This window comes from Setaria italica, chromosome IV, assembly GCF_000263155.2.
Source record: "Setaria italica strain Yugu1 chromosome IV, Setaria_italica_v2.0, whole genome shotgun sequence".
Lineage (NCBI taxonomy): Eukaryota > Viridiplantae > Streptophyta > Magnoliopsida > Poales > Poaceae > Setaria > Setaria italica.
The window spans coordinates 38,048,530-38,064,201 of NC_028453.1; the positions used below are offsets into that span (position 1 = coordinate 38,048,530).

A 15,672-nucleotide genomic window follows, 5' to 3' on the forward strand; every position below is an offset into this window, starting at 1 on the left:
TTTCCACAATCAGGTGGGATGAATCTTGGTAACGATCTTAGTGCATTGTTACATTTTTCTTATCTGCTTAACACTGCATGTGGTCATGTCACTCTCCGATGTTTGTGTATCAATTGCTTTGCTCCGATCCAAATGCCATGCGTTTGGAGAGAGAAAAGAAGTGTTGGCACCTCACCGTATTTGTTTTAGGGATCGAGAAAAAACAAAGGAACTTGATGGATGCTGCTTTTGTGTTAAGAGCAAACAAGCATTGACATAAAGTGGTTGCATCTCATGCTGAATTTGGTAATGATGGATGCAAGTGCCATCGAGACCACCTAGGCCTAATTAAACAAATAGTCTGCTAGTTAGAGTAGCTATTTCAGGCTACTGCCCCCATGCTTTATACCCCCAAATCATGATACCTAATCTCACAATGTTATCTTTGTTTATTTTGTTCAGTCGCATTTGGGGAAAAAGGTTATCCTTCCGCTATAAATTGACGGGGGAGAAATAGCAACGCCATCTTGGGATCATTGGATGCCTTTCTTGACTCCTTTTGAACACTGTTCCTCCCTCTCCTTTTCAGCTCATTTTCCCATCACTGAAAAATGGTCATGTCATGCTTTTTTTCCACCACCACATGCATGATGCACTCCTCCGCCCCCTGCTGCTCTCACATCTAGGATTTGATTGCCCCCAACGACAGCACTCGTGGGCCCGGCCCCTTTGCCACGGGGCCCACCCATGGATCAGGAGGAGGACTGGTGCGGGTGAAGGGTTCCCTTCATGAACACTGTTTTTGTTGCCACTGCATGTGTGTATGTGTGGTATGTATGCATGCATCGACACCAGTCCTGTACAACGTTAATTTCTTGAGCACCCCAACTATTCCATCTTTGACAAGATCGGTCGGAAAGAGGCGTCTTTGGATGCTATTGGGTTTGATCACGGGATCATGTGCCGAATCTTTTTCCTGAAACTCTGTGATGTTGCGTGTTGTGTGCGTACTTGATTCGATTCAGTTGCTTTCTAAATTTACAGACAGTATGCCTAATTTCTCCAGGTTAAAACATTGCTTGTCATGGTACTTAGAACATCTTTAAAACCTAGGAATTGAAAAAAGCAGGGTTGTAGAACTTGCAATCCGTCAAGAAAAGCAGAGAAAAAAGGGCTCCCAATGGAGACTTTGGATAGAACAAGGAAAACACACGAGAGTTCAAAGAGAAATATAGTAGGCACAAAGAAAAGTTTTGTAAGTTCCAACCTTCATGTCATTTTTTTTCTCTAAAATCTCATGGATTCCTGCATCCCAAACAATATCATAGGCCTTTGGTTTCAAAGTGGCATGTAGAAAACTTTCCTAGCATCAGAATCCTTCAAATTTTCTTATGTCTAATACGTTTGTTCCAAAAAGGGCTTTAGGCCATGTTTTCAAATTTCAAACAAGACATCTCACAAGAATTTTGCAGAAATTGGACAGTAGCTCTCCTGTTGTAAATACAGTCGGTAGAGAGAGAAAGATGGACGTGTCCGGTTGGCAGCTGGGCCTCTGCATCCAGCAAGTCAGGCTCATTGATATTTGATGTTGACAGTGGTCAGGTCATAGACTAATTAGGTTTAATAGATTCGTCTCGCGAATTAGCCTCCATCTGTGCAATTAGTTTTATAATTAGCTCATATTTAGTCCTCCTAATTAGTATTTAAACATTCGATAGCATAGGAACTAAATTTTAATTCGTGGAACCAAACACCTCGTAACAAACGCTCCGTAAAAGTCGTGGAAGATACACAGTACTACTGAGTACTGAGGAGTGATTAAGAAGCATCACTCACTCATGCCCTTTTCACAGTCACTGCAGTCTGTTTACTGCAACCGGGGCCTGTGCATGGTCGGGGCAACACAGTTGCAAATATAAAAAAGCTACAGCAGCTACCAGTACCAGGAGGACATTGCTTGCACATCATTTCGGGAGATTCCTAGGAGGATCAAAAAGAAGCCTCATGCTGCTGCAGCAGTGCCCAATCATCGAGATGCATGCAATAGAGCTAGTATCCTTTTTCTTTTTCCTTTTTTTTTTCCTTTACACTTGATTTCGTTTATGCAGGGTGCTACTGAGACCTTGAGCACTTGTTTGGTTTCATAACAACAGAATTCTGCTTGGATTGTCTGTTGATGGAAGGTTATGTGAACAGTGCCACCTTTGGGGGGATTAGTTGGTATCCATTTATTGTTTTTTGCTCAGATCCAATAGGTGACAATTGTACAGCCCCTAGGGTCACCGGTCACATCAGGAACAATCGTACTGTTTCTTTGACGCGACTGGGGAGAAGAGACTGAGGAGAGAGAGAGAGGGGATGGAAAGGGAAGGAGAGAGAAAGGGTGAGGAGGAGGAGCCACCATCACACACACAGTTCCATGGAGTGATGTGAGTTAAAGCTGAGAAAGGTACAATTGGACAAACCCTCAGAGAAGAAAGCCCTAGGATCTAGCGTCGCAAAAAGCCATGCATGCCATTGCCAAAGCTTTTAAACTACTCCACTGCTTCCGTTTCGACCACCTTCCGTTCCCTTCCATGTGATGTACTGATGCGTTCATGGAAGGATAAGGGATAGGAATGCAAATTTCGTGTCATGGGTATACGAACCAAAACTCAGTCAAATGAACTGGAGTAGTTTAGATGTCAAAAGAAGAAAAGTGGGATAGAAATGATCTAAGGTAGCATTGACCTAAAACTATCTGTTAGGTAAATGCTTGCATCCAACAGTACGATGGCAATATAGTGTCACGTGGATAAAAAACCTCACGATTCATGGAGTAGGTGAAGCTTTTGTAGTAAGGGATACACATATATACTCCGTATCTGTTAGAAAATAAATATGGTAATTTATCCAAAATAAAGACATATGTTTACATGTTAGCTACTATGGAGTCATCGCTATTGATGCACTAGTACTACCGGTTAAAAAGAGCTCAATCAATTTTTTTTAAAAAAAAACTCTATGGGTGAGATATTGGCTTCACTAGTAAGGAAGAAATCTGGAGATATGAAGCTTAGAGATAAGCAAGAATCGAGAAGGAAGGGGCTTTTTCCTGTGATGGAGTTGACAGCCATCACTACCACCACTATGGCTCTAGTGACCAGAAAGAACCCTAGCTGTAGCAAATACTGGCACTATCATTCCCTTTCTCCCAAGGGTAGTACGTGGGCCTGACGAATTCCTTTTTTTTTTCCTTCGAACCATCATACCCTGGCGAATTGAAAACTTGCAATCTTTGCCATGGACGCGCACAGCCGGCCAGCCCTTCGTTTTCTTTCCATCGCCGGCTCCAAAAAAGCTAGACACAAAAGGAAAGCAGGCTTGCAAATTGCAATGCAGAGAAGAGGAGCACTGGAGGATGGTGATATTATAGAAAAAAAAAGAAAAGAAAAGGGTGACTGGAAACTTCAAACTTCAAAGAGATAGCTGCTTGGGAACAAGGGATGCAAAGTTAAAATACAGATAGTACAAATAAACAAGCACCCTGCTTTGGTACTTGATATGCATTCTTTTGGGGTTTCTAGGGCCTGGTTTGCACCGCTTTCGCCTCTTCTGATCTAAATGCACATACAATTATATATACTTATACATATAAAAAAAAACAATGCCTTTGTTTTTTGTGCTGGTGATCAGAGACTTGGAAGCGGCGAGCCCCACACGCGCGGGCGGACCCTTCTCTGTTTTGGGGTCCTCACGGCACATGCTGTGGCTTAGAATAATGCCAAAAGCAGCTTTAGAGCTCGTCGATCGCCGGTGGTTCATTTTCATTCCCGTCGCAGCTGGATCGTTTTCAGACCGGCATTGTGGATGTGGATGAGGTTGCGGAATGCGGATGGAATCAGGGTGCCATCCTTCAGTTTCATTTTTGTGCTAGGTGACTAGGACATAACTTGTATGGTTGCATCCATGGACGACAAAAAATAAAAGAGCTCCATGCATAAACATTTCTGTCAGGCATAACTTGTATCTCTGAAAACTGGGAGGGAGTCTGTTTGTGAAGATGTCAATGGGAATCTGACAGTAGAGCAGGGGGCGGCAAGAACTTGCCAAGGACGGTGTGAATCCTCACCGGCTGGCTGCCAGGCAGGGGAGATCAGGGATGCCCAAAAGAAAAGCTCGCAGTTCCTAGGGCACCTACCGTTTCTGAGCGGTTGGTTGGCCATGGCCGCACTCCACTCCAACTCCAATTTCCACTGCTGGTAGCAGCAGTACCTGTCCCACTACTTGTGTATTAATCCTAATCCCAAGGCCGTGTCTGGGGTCTCCGAGGCCTAGGGCAAGAAGCAACCGCCCATCAAGGTGAGGTCCAGCGGCCATCCATCCCTCTTTCACCATTGCCGACGCGGGGTGAGGGGAAAAGAGGCGACGCGTTTGACCCTCGGGCTCGCGGGGGCGCACTAAAAGCCGCCGTCCTTTCCCCGGCGCGTGGTACACACCACAGTGGTGGACCATCCATGGGCGAGGGGTCCCAGAGCAGAGCGCGGGGATGATGATGAGGACGGAGGAGGGGAGGGGGCCATGGCCCATGGTCCTCCTGCGCCTCTGCTCCAATCTCTGCGCCGGAGCTCCGATCCGTGTGGGGGCGGCGGCGGGCGAGCCGATCGGGGCAGCAGCGGCGCGCCCGCCCGCCCGCACGCGCGCGCCGCGTCATGGCGCGAACCCTTTCACTGTTGCGCAGCGGAGAGCGCGAGCTATCCAGGCATGGATCGAGGCAACGCTTGCGATATTTAGGCCCGTTTGGATGCAAAATCAGATTATGAGAATCTGGATTTTGTGGAAGCTAGTCCGCTCCGGAATTCGGGATTCTGAGAATTCATAATCTGGCTTCATAAAATTTAAGGCAAAATCTGTCCTGTTTGGAAGCCGGTCAGATTTTGGATTCTCAAAACCTCTAGTTATCCAAACGAAATCTCCCATCATCCAAACGGGGCCTTAGGAAAGCGTATAGGCGCTGGCGGGTGGGCCCATGAGGGATTTAATGGTGCTCGATTGTTTGATGCCATAGAGGAAAGAAGGTAGCCCTCATGGGTGGTTGCAAGTGAACGCAGTCGGCAACGCCACGACCGACCGTGCTCTCGTGCAGGAGCACTAATGGTTGGTTACAGGATGTTTGTTTAGATAGAGAAAAAGGACAATATATATTACCCTAGAATGCAACCTTCGAAACCATCATTAGAGAAAGTACATTTCTAGACGTTAGCGGTCTCATAGGTCATCTCATACAATACCACGTAGGATTTTTGATGATGTGAAGAAGAGAGAAAGGGGTTGTTATTTGCGAAACTCAACTGAGCTAAATTTTAGGACTACGAGACAACTCAACAAACATTGTACAAGTTGTTATCATCATGCAATTCAATATTTCTTTTTTCATATGCACAAATTAAGGAGTTATATAGTTCTAAAGATAACTTAAGGGTTGTCTGTTGTGTCGTTTGAAGATTACGTGTCAATATATGAGACTGCCGACGATACCAACGTAGAACCAAACGGTTAGGGTAGCGCGTGATGTCTGATTTTGTAGTTTAGGTTTAAAATTAAAAATCGAACAATTATACTAGCCTTAAAAATCGAACAAACATAATATTTTAGATTGGGCAGAGCACAACTTAGGGGTGTTTGGTTCTCTAGGACATTCTAAAATTCATGTCACATCAAATGTTTGGATATTAATTAGAAGTATTAAACATAGACTAATTATAAAACCAATTGCTCAGATGGAGACTAATTTGCAAGACGAATCTACTAAGCCTAATTAGTCAATGATTTGACAACATGGTGCTACAGTAACATGTGCTAATGATGGATTAATTAGACTTAATTCGTCTCGTGAATTAGCCTCCATCTATATAATTAGTTTTATAATTAAGTCATGTTTAGTCCTACTAATTAAACGTCCGAATATTCGATGTGACATAAGTTTTAGTCCGAACTAAATAAACAAACACCCCGTACTAATTAACGTCGCTGTATGACGGCGGAGCTCACTACTCTCTTAAGCGCACGATGAGGTGACGTAAGAGATGTTTTTGAAACAGGTGAGGTGATGTCAGGTATACGGTACCATGTCTCACGACGACGATCCGTCCCCGTCGGCGCCGTTGCCAGTACACAGAAACTTAGGGTCAGTTTGGATTTCTTGACGAGGCTTGCCTCACCTGGCTGGTCAAGGAGAGCGAGCTGTGTTCTGAGTTTGGACGGGTTGCCAGCTGCATCGATGTTTGTGAAAGCAAGATTTTCCCTTGCTTGCTCGGGCGAGCTGTATCACCTCTCCGCTGCTGGCAAGGCTCTCCTTGCTGGGCGAGACCAGCTAGCAAACAAGCCAAACGTCCCCTTATATACTGCCGACCTAGTATGATCCTAGACGACATTCACTTCCAGTCTTCCACTCATGGAGTCATGGACGTTGCTGCGCTGAAAACAACAAAAAAACACTTACCCGACGCCCCTCACCTTCAGCCTTCACCCCCACTCTCAACTTTGTCACTATGCAAAAAGAAGATTTCTCGTCACATCAAACTTGCGGTCCATGCATGGAGTGCTAAATATAGACGAAATTAAAAACTAATTGCACAGTTTTGTTGTACTTTGCGAGACAAATCTTTTAAGCCTAATTAGTCAATGTTTGGACAATAATTCACAAATACAAACGAAACGCTACATTGTGCTACAGTACTGTAACAGTAATTTGACATCTTCAAACTTTGGCAACTTGTTAACAAGGGGTCAGTCCTCCAGCTCGAGCTCATAAACACCCCAAGACGACCGACCCCGAGAGCCGGATCATCCAGTCAAACGCACACGTCAGCCAGCCCCCGTCCGTCCACGACCAACCTCTGTCCGTCCGCCCCGACGCCGACGCTTCCTCACGGCACGCCGCCCGTCCACCGCTCGCCGTACATGCGTACACGCACCATCCGGCGACGGATCGATCAGGCTCGCGGAAGAGCGAGCGTCCCGGCCGGCCACGGTTGCCATTGCCAGTCGCCACATGTTGCTTGGACGGACCTGATTGACCTGGCCGCGCCCCTGCGTACCGCGCCAGTAGGCAGGGCGCAGGCTGGTCCCCGTCGCCACGGCCGGCCCCCACGCCGTGCCGGTCGATGTCGTGGTGGGCGCCACGTCCGCGCCGCCGGAGGATGGGGCCGGCCGGCCGGGGCGCTCGGCGAGACGGCCGTACCCTGACTCACTGGCATGGCAAAATCCCACACCCCTCCGTCGGCGCGAGGGCTGCCTGTAGGCCGATCGATGTTCGACTCGCGGCAGCGATCTCCTCTGCTGCAGCTGCGCACCGGAGATCGTCGGCGCCGGAGCCATCATTGTCGGCCCCGTGCGCAGATCGCCACACAGAGCATTCCGCGGGTTCAACCGTTCATGCCGCGGCGTGCCGGCGTGCCGAGTTGGCTCGCGGCGTTTCCTTCCCCATCTGAAATGAAGCTCGCCCGGCACCAGCACCAGGCCCCAGCGCCGTTCGGGGAGGAGATGAGATTCCCACCTCGAAACGGCAACCTGCTTGGGCGACTGTTTCAGGCAAGCGGGAACGTGCGCCGCTGCCGTCACCACCGCCGCCGCTTGTCGACAGCGCGGGACGCGTGAGCCGCGGCTGTTGCTTCCTGCACAAACCGCCCGCGCGCACGGGTGCATGGGGCGTGCCCGTGCGCGCCCCCGCGCGTCGGCCGGGCCGCAGCCGCGCGCCGACGCTACCGGCTGGCAACTTTTTCTTTCTTTCTCGTCTGCCGACGCGGCGCGACTGGAGCCTGCGCAGCAGGATGAGCAGCGACGTCGCCGTCGACTGGAAACTTTCACCGAGATGGCGACGTACAAAAACAATGCCGGACGTACTGTACGACCACTCGATCGTCAAGGTGCTGTTTTATATTTTTGTTTGAAATAAAAATAACTTGTTCAAAGCCTTTCGTTCAACGGGGGAAAAACCTGGTCAAGTCAACGATTCCTGACACATGCTAGAAATAGCATGACACAAGGAACCGCAAGCCTGACTGACAGTCGCAGAGGGCGGGGGAGCCCCACGTGGCATCGTATCTCCATCCACCACCTCCACCACCACACGGGTTGCATATTTCATATTTGCTTTCTTTTTCTCTCAATATTATTTCGATCGATCACACATACAAAAATAAAATAAAATAAAATAAAATAAGATGTGTTCAACCAGATTCCATTCCCCGGCTCGAGCCATCCCCATCACGCGCAAGCGGCGGTGGATCCTTCGGTGCCTGCCTGCCGCCGGACAACGAGAGGCGCAGGACTGGAGCCGTCGCCGACGCCGACGCCGACGCCCGGGTCCTCCTCGTACCGTATCTGGCGCAACCGCTACGGCCGGGGTCGACGTCTTCGCGTACGCGTACGCGTACGCGATGGCGACGGCGGTCGATCGGTCTCGCCGCTCGCCAGCCGCCAGGTGGTGGTGCCGGCGGATGCTTCCGTTCCGTTCCGTCCTCAGCTGTTCGTCGACAGGAACAGTTCCGCTCCAGTCCAGTCCAGTCCCGTGGAGAGGATCGATCGATCCGTCCATCTCGCGCACGCCCTGGATGGACATGGACCATGGGCATTCGTAGGGCTTCGATTTCTTTTGGGAATTACACATGTGGCCGGATTTGGCTCCGTAACCCGCCGGCCGCCGCTAGAAACTAATGTTTTGTTCGTTCAGACAGGGACGGATCGTTCTTCCTTCGTTCGTCAGTGTGGAACCTGCTGCGGTTTTTACTTACTACTGCTGCAACCAGTAACCACTCCAATGAATTCACTTTCTGGATCCTGAATTCCTGATCCTACTGGGTGACAAGAGATCCGTATTCAAGTCAAAAAACGCCGCAGCAGGGGGGCAAGTCAAGTCCGGTACTGCTACGAGCAGTAACTCCGCTGCTTCAATGACCATGACATGGGGCGGTCAAAACCCACTGCGTCCGTCACTCTTGCCCAGCTCAGCTCAGCTGCTGAATCACTGCACTTCGCTAGGAGCTGGTGGCCGGAGTTTTTACCGTCACTGCCATCACTCCAGCTACACCAGCGAAGTAACTGAGCACACAGTACTTGTCCACAGCGTCACGTAGCAGTCCCAACTGTCGCCGCAGTACAGGGTTCCACACTGTGCTAATCGTTGTTTCCGTACGCGTCGGGAGTGATCAGTGAGGCTGCTAATCCGCGCTTGCCGTGGCCAAGGCCCAAGGACAGGAGGACTGACGAGGACGTGCGTGAGGTCAGGAAGGGGAGGAAGGCACGCGGGGCACTGTACATGTGCGATGGCACGTCTCGCGCGCAGAAGCAGCGAGTGGGAGGGGAGGAGAGGAGAGGACACACAGAATTGACAAAAATCACGCATGGGAGAGGAGAGGGGAGGGGTCGGGAAGAAAGCTGAAAAAGAGGAGCACCACTCGTGGGGTTAAAACCCCGAGAACAAACTTGGGAAGAGTAGCGAGCAGCCGGAGGGAGGAAGCAGCGGGAGCGAAGCAAGCAAGCTGAGCGAAAGCATACCGGAGCAGGAAGCGGGAGCACGCACGCACGCACGCGCTTCTCCTCCCTGCTGCCGCAACTGTTCGAGCTCCCATCCCAGCCGCACGCGCGCGAGAAGGAAGCGAGGAGAGGAGGGAGAGGAGCGGCGGCGAGCGAGCGAGCATGCTCCCCGGCGGCGGCGGGCGGATCTGCCGTAGAGCGGCGCGGGGAGCTCGGCGCTAGCGGTCTCCACCAAGCGGGTGCGGGATCTGACGCCGCGGCGGCTCCTCGGATCGAGCCAGCGGCGGCGGCGGCGGCGGAGGCCTCCGGCTCTCGGCTCCGGGGACACCGAGGTAACTTGCTCTGTGCATTTCTTCACGCTGCTTCCCCTCCTGCAGCCCAAAGATCGCAGCTTTTCGCCGCCTCTTGCTGCCCTTCCAAGTGACAAGCAAATTCGCTTCCTTTCTTCTGATAGATACAAGGAAGGGAAAGATTGCGCTTGCGCTTGCGCTTGGCTTCGCTTCGGCGGCGGCGGCCATCTTCGGGAGCCGCAATCGCGGCACGCGGTGAAAAAAAGAAAAAGAAAAGAAAAGTTGCTCGTGGTGAAACTGGGAAAGTGATGGTTTCCTTCGGGAAGGCGCTGTGATTTGGCCTGAAAAGGAGGAATCTTTCCTTCGCCTCCCCCTTCCCTTCCCCCGCTCTTATACCGCCCTCAGATCGCGGGGCGAGCAGTGTGATTGGTCCCTCCGCAACGGGGAAGGAAAATGAGGCTCTCGTCGTCGTCCGGCAGCGTCCTCCCGGCTCAGGCGGGCTCGCCGGAAGGTACTCCTCTGCCATGCCGGCTCCTCTGTGCTCCGTGGCTTGCTCATTAAATGCTCTTCCCGTTCATTTCTTCTTCCATGGTGTAATTTGGAGTTTGTACGACTGGTATTTGGTTTTTTTCTCTCTTCGTGCGCGTTGCTTGAAAGCTGCCATGTGGCCGTGTGATCCTGCAGCGACCCAATGTCGGCGAATTTAATTACGAAGTGCCGTCTCGATTTATCTGGATGATTTCTTTGGGAGCCGGTGCTGTCGTGAACTTGAAAGCGATTTTTCTTTCGATTTTTGGGCTATTTTTTTCTCCAGTTCATGCTGTACCTGAGATTGTTCTTTCCCGCGAATAGGTTCGTAGGTATTTCCACCCGAATAGTTTGTTGTTTTCAAGTAAGATGCAAAAATTGCTCCCCTTTTTTTTGTTTCGGTGTAAGGGTACTTTGGAGTTAATAGCACTTCTTGATTCTCAAATTATTCACCTCGAAATTTAATTCCTTCCGTATCCACCTTCTGAGACAATCTTCAGTTCGTTCTCCTATCCTTCAATTAAAACTTGCAGTATGGAATCGTCTGCTTAAATGCTTTTGCCATTACAGCTGTTGAGGAGCACAAGTGTCTGAACTCGGAGTTGTGGCATGCCTGTGCCGGACCGCTTGTTTCCTTGCCGGCGGTGGGTAGCCGGGTGGTGTACTTCCCTCAGGGTCACAGCGAGCAGGTTAGGGAAATTTCACTCCAGCACAAAATTCGCATGGCCCTGGCTGTTTCATTGTGAAACTCAAATCTGACTTGGTTCTTTCAGAACTCGAAAAATTCTCCCTTTTTTACACAAGTCCTTGGTGAATTTCCGCTGCAGGTAGCAGCATCGACAAACAAGGAAATGGAGTCTCAGATCCCTAATTATCCTAATCTGCCTCCACAGCTTATTTGCCAACTGCATAATGTGACGATGCATGTAAGTGTGTAACCTTGTAACACCCTTTTTCCCTTGAGCTAGTAATCTGAACTTCTCAAGTGTTAATTTTGTGTTATTTTCTTCCTTCAGGCTGATGCAGAGACAGATGAGGTCTATGCGCAGATGACACTACAGCCACTCAACCCGGTAAATCATGGTGCTTCTAACTACTTGTATCCTATGTGCAGATTTTTCTTGGTATCCATTATTAACGTTTTCCTTGCTTTTTTGTGCAGCAAGAGCTGAAGGACCCGTATTTACCTGCTGAATTAGGTTCTGCAAATAAACAGCCAACAAACTATTTTTGCAAAACATTGACAGCAAGCGACACAAGTACGCATGGTGGATTCTCTGTTCCCCGTCGAGCAGCTGAGAAAGTGTTTCCTCCACTGGTCTGTGCAGCTTCTGTCAAAAGTTGTAGTTCATTGTTTGAACTTTGAACTGATTTTGTTACAGGAAGTGAACTTAATCACTGATTGTTTTGATTTCCCAACGACTATGTAGGATTTCACTCAGCAACCTCCCTGCCAGGAGTTGATTGCAAAAGATCTTCATGGCAATGAGTGGAAATTTCGTCACATATTTCGCGGTGAGTAATTTTACACTTCTAAGTTCTAACTCCGTCTGCTGTGCGTTCTGTGGTAAGGCCTGTTTGTAACCTTCTAAAGATCATCCTTGATGCAGGTCAGCCAAAGCGGCATCTTCTAACCACTGGCTGGAGTGTCTTTGTTAGTGCAAAGAGACTTGTCGCTGGAGACTCTGTCCTTTTTATCTGGTGTGTTCATACATCCAGTATTTCAAAATAGTTACTTATGCTCACTTTTTTTGTTCCCTTCAAATCAGATTGCTTCTTGTTTGTGTTTATATATCTTATTGTATTGTCAGGAATGACAATAACCAGCTTCTTCTGGGAATTCGCCGGGCAAGTCGACCACAGACTGTCATGCCATCTTCAGTCTTATCTAGTGATAGTATGCATATTGGTCTTCTTGCTGCAGCTGCTCATGCTGCTTCAACAAATAGCCGCTTTACAATTTTCTATAACCCAAGGTAGAATGTTCTATACATGTTTATTTTCAGTCATTTCTCCTTTCAAATGTTTTAACATTTGCCTTTTGCAGGGCAAGCCCTTCGGAGTTTGTCATACCACTTGCAAAATATGTGAAGGCTGTGTATCATACCCGTATATCTGTGGGCATGCGTTTTAGGATGCTGTTTGAAACAGAAGAATCTAGCGTTAGGAGGTAAGTCAAAATTTGCTGACAACTTGACCTTGTATGTTTTAGCTCTGTGTGAACTTGCCGCTGCATGAGCTTCTTGTAGTGTTTTTTTTTTCATCTTCATTTTTCTTGGATGAATTTCCTTCTTGTTGCATTTGCCTACTTTCGTGGGTTAGTGCACTTGCTAACAAGATCTCTGGATTTGGCCATATGTCTATACCTCTTGGCTGTCACTCGATACTAATCTAGCATATTAGCAGTCTAACCAGATGAAATATTCTTAATTCCAGATACATGGGGACGATTACCGGAATTAGTGATCTTGATTCTGTTCGGTGGCCAAATTCACATTGGCGTTCTGTTAAGGTATATTTCGGACTTGTGTGCTTCTCTTTTGCCAATAGTTACTACAAAGCCCTTGAGGTGTTGTTCAAACATATATATTGCAAGCTTTAAGTTATACAAGATTGTACTCCCTACAAGGTTGTTTACTCTCACCGTTACATGCTTCGTGGTTTAGCATAATCACAATTTAATACCTTGAATAATTAGGTTGGCTGGGATGAATCAACTGCTGGAGAGAGGCAGCCAAGGGTGTCACTATGGGAAATTGAGCCCCTGACTACTTTCCCAATGTATCCATCTCCTTTTCCACTCAGGCTTAAGCGTCCATGGCCAACAGGCTTGCCTTCTCTGCATGGTATGAGGTGGAGTTGATGTTTAGCTGGCCTTTGTAGATACTTTTGCTCAAATAATTTTGAAACATGCATTCTACCTCCAATAACATTTTGTATGATGTTTAACTGTAGGTGGTAAGGATGATGACCTGACTAACTCTCTCATGTGGCTTCGAGATACTGCGAACCCTGGTTTCCAGTCATTAAATTTCGGCGGACTTGGTGTGAATCCTTGGATGCAGCCAAGGCTGGATGCTTCCTTACTTGGTCTGCAACCTGACATGTACCAGGCGATGGCCACAGCTGCTTTCCAGGATCCAACGAAGCAAGTGTCACCCACGATACTGCAGTTCCAGCAGCCGCAGAACATAGCTGGTCGAGCTGCGCCGCTTCTGTCGAGCCAGATTTTGCAGCAAGTGCAGCCTCAGTTTCAGCAGCAGCCATACCTTCAAAACATCTCTGAGAGCACAATCCATGGCCAGGGTCAGGCTGAGCTCCTCAAGCAGCAGATTCAACGAAGCCATTCATTTAATGAGCAGAAGCCCCAGCTGCAACCCCAGCAACAGCAGCAAGAATCACAGCAGCAATCACAGTGCCTGCAAGTCCCTCAACATCAGCAAATGCAACAACAGAACAACATGACCAACTACCAGTCAGTGTCTAATGCATTGTCAGCATTTTCTCAATTGTCGTCAGCCCCTCAGTCTTCACCTGTGGCGCTGCAAACAATACTACCATTTTCACAGGCGCAGAGCTTTGCAGAAACGAATATGAGCTCATTGTCTCCATCTAATGCCACTGCCATGCAAAATACGCTGAGGCCATTCTCAGCAGAAGCAGCTTCTCAACTGAGCATGCCAAGGCCTACTGCGGTACCTGTCGCTGACCCATGGTCATCGAAGCGAGTTGCAGTGGAGTCTTTGCTTCCTTCTCGGCCCCAGGTTACATCGCAGATGGAACAATTGAATTCTGCACCACCTAGCATACCTCAAAGCTCTGCATTGGCACCACTTCCTGGAAGAGGGTGCTTGGATCAAGATGTGAACTCTGATCCTCAAAACCATCTCTTGTTTGGTGTTAGTATAGACTCACAGTCACTACTAATGCAAGGTGGCATCCCAGGCCTTCAGAATGGGAATGATTCAACTGCTATACCCTATTCCACCTCCAATTTCCTGAGCCCTTCCCAGAATGATTTCTCTTTGGATCACACACTAAATTCTTCGGGCTGCTTAGATGATGCGGGGTATGTGCCATGTTCAGATAACTCTGATCAAGTGAATCGACTACCTGCTACCTTCGTGAAGGTGAGTGAATATTTCTATATAATAGGAATTCAAGATTGTTGACAACTGTGCGTTGCCTTGCTTTGAACCGCTATGTTATTATGACAATGATTGTTAATTATGTTTTCAAACATTTGGGGGCATTATAGGGGTCAATATTGATTACCTGTAAGCAGTTAACTTCAAATAATTGTTAATTATCTTTTTCAAACGTTTGGAGCATTATAGGGGTCAATATAAGCACTTGACTTAAGAAGTCCATTCTCTGAAAAGCCCTATTATTTGGTATTTTGTTACCAACAGTAGTATTAACCTGCAAATTTTCTTCTATTTGAATGACAGGTTTACAAATCTGGAACCTACGGAAGGTCGCTTGATATCACTAGGTTTAGTAGCTATCATGAGCTTCGTAGGGAACTAGGGCGCCTATTTGGCCTTGAGGGCCAGTTGGAAGACCCTATGAGATCAGGCTGGCAGCTTGTATTCGTCGACCGAGAGGAGGACGTCCTTCTCGTTGGCGATGACCCTTGGCAGTATGTTCTCATGACCGTCTTGATGATACCTTCTGAGCAATCTATGTTAATGTTTTACACATTCCCTTACATTGGTGCACATTGCAACCTGCAGGGAATTCGTGAGTACGGTATCCTGCATAAAGATACTCTCGCCGCAGGAGGTGCAGCAGATGGGCAAGCAGGGGCTTGAGCTTCTGAGCTCGGCGGCCCCTGCGAGGAGGCTCGGTAGCAGCTGCGACGACTACGTTAGCAGGCAGGAGTCAAGAAGCCTAAGCACCGGGATCGCGTCGGTCGGGTCAGTTGAGTTCTGAAGAGAGGGCGCAGCAAGTTACGCTCCCTCGAGCTTAAGGCTGGTCCGTGACGCATGCTTCTTTCGCATTCCCCGGTTTTGACTCTCTGAGACCCGGGTGGAACTGAAAGCATCACAAGACCAAAGCCTAGTCCCAAGTTATGTACCATCTAATAATTCTGTCATATGATATCAACTTCTAAGTAGAAACTACCAGCAGCACCGCCGGTGGTACACATGCCAAAACTTTGTTCTTCCATGGAAATACTAATCCTGTGAATGTAGGCTCTCTAATGATCACCTAGCCAGCTCTCTTGTTTACCTACGGTTGCACGCACATGCCTATCTTGTTCATATTCCTGCACAATCATGCCATGCTGCTGTGGTTCCACTTGAGCATTTCGGTAGCAGCATCCGGACACCAGGGAGGGGTGGTCCTGTGCACC

At 48.5% G+C, this 15,672-nt stretch overlaps 1 protein-coding gene across 2 annotated transcripts; it reads left to right on the forward strand.

Annotated features, from left to right (window-relative positions):
- The first annotated feature begins 9,330 nt into the window (after positions 1-9,330).
- LOC101765679 (auxin response factor 17) lies at positions 9,331-15,547 on the forward strand. Of its 2 annotated transcripts, XM_004966150.3 has the most exons (15): positions 9,331-9,827; positions 9,950-10,296; positions 10,884-11,002; positions 11,141-11,239; positions 11,330-11,386; positions 11,476-11,631; positions 11,744-11,828; positions 11,924-12,014; positions 12,125-12,289; positions 12,361-12,483; positions 12,750-12,825; positions 13,012-13,159; positions 13,269-14,443; positions 14,765-14,955; positions 15,050-15,248. In XM_004966150.3, the coding sequence occupies exons 2-15, from the start codon at positions 10,239-10,241 to the stop codon at positions 15,246-15,248; spliced, it is 2,742 nt and encodes a 913-aa protein (XP_004966207.1). In that variant the 5' UTR covers positions 9,331-9,827; positions 9,950-10,238. The 2 variants fall into 2 exon arrangements, with proteins under 2 accessions (XP_004966207.1, XP_022681706.1); XM_022825971.1 differs by lacking the exon at positions 9,331-9,827 and having other exon boundaries at positions 10,239-10,296; positions 15,050-15,547.
- The last annotated feature ends 125 nt before the right edge of the window (positions 15,548-15,672 follow it).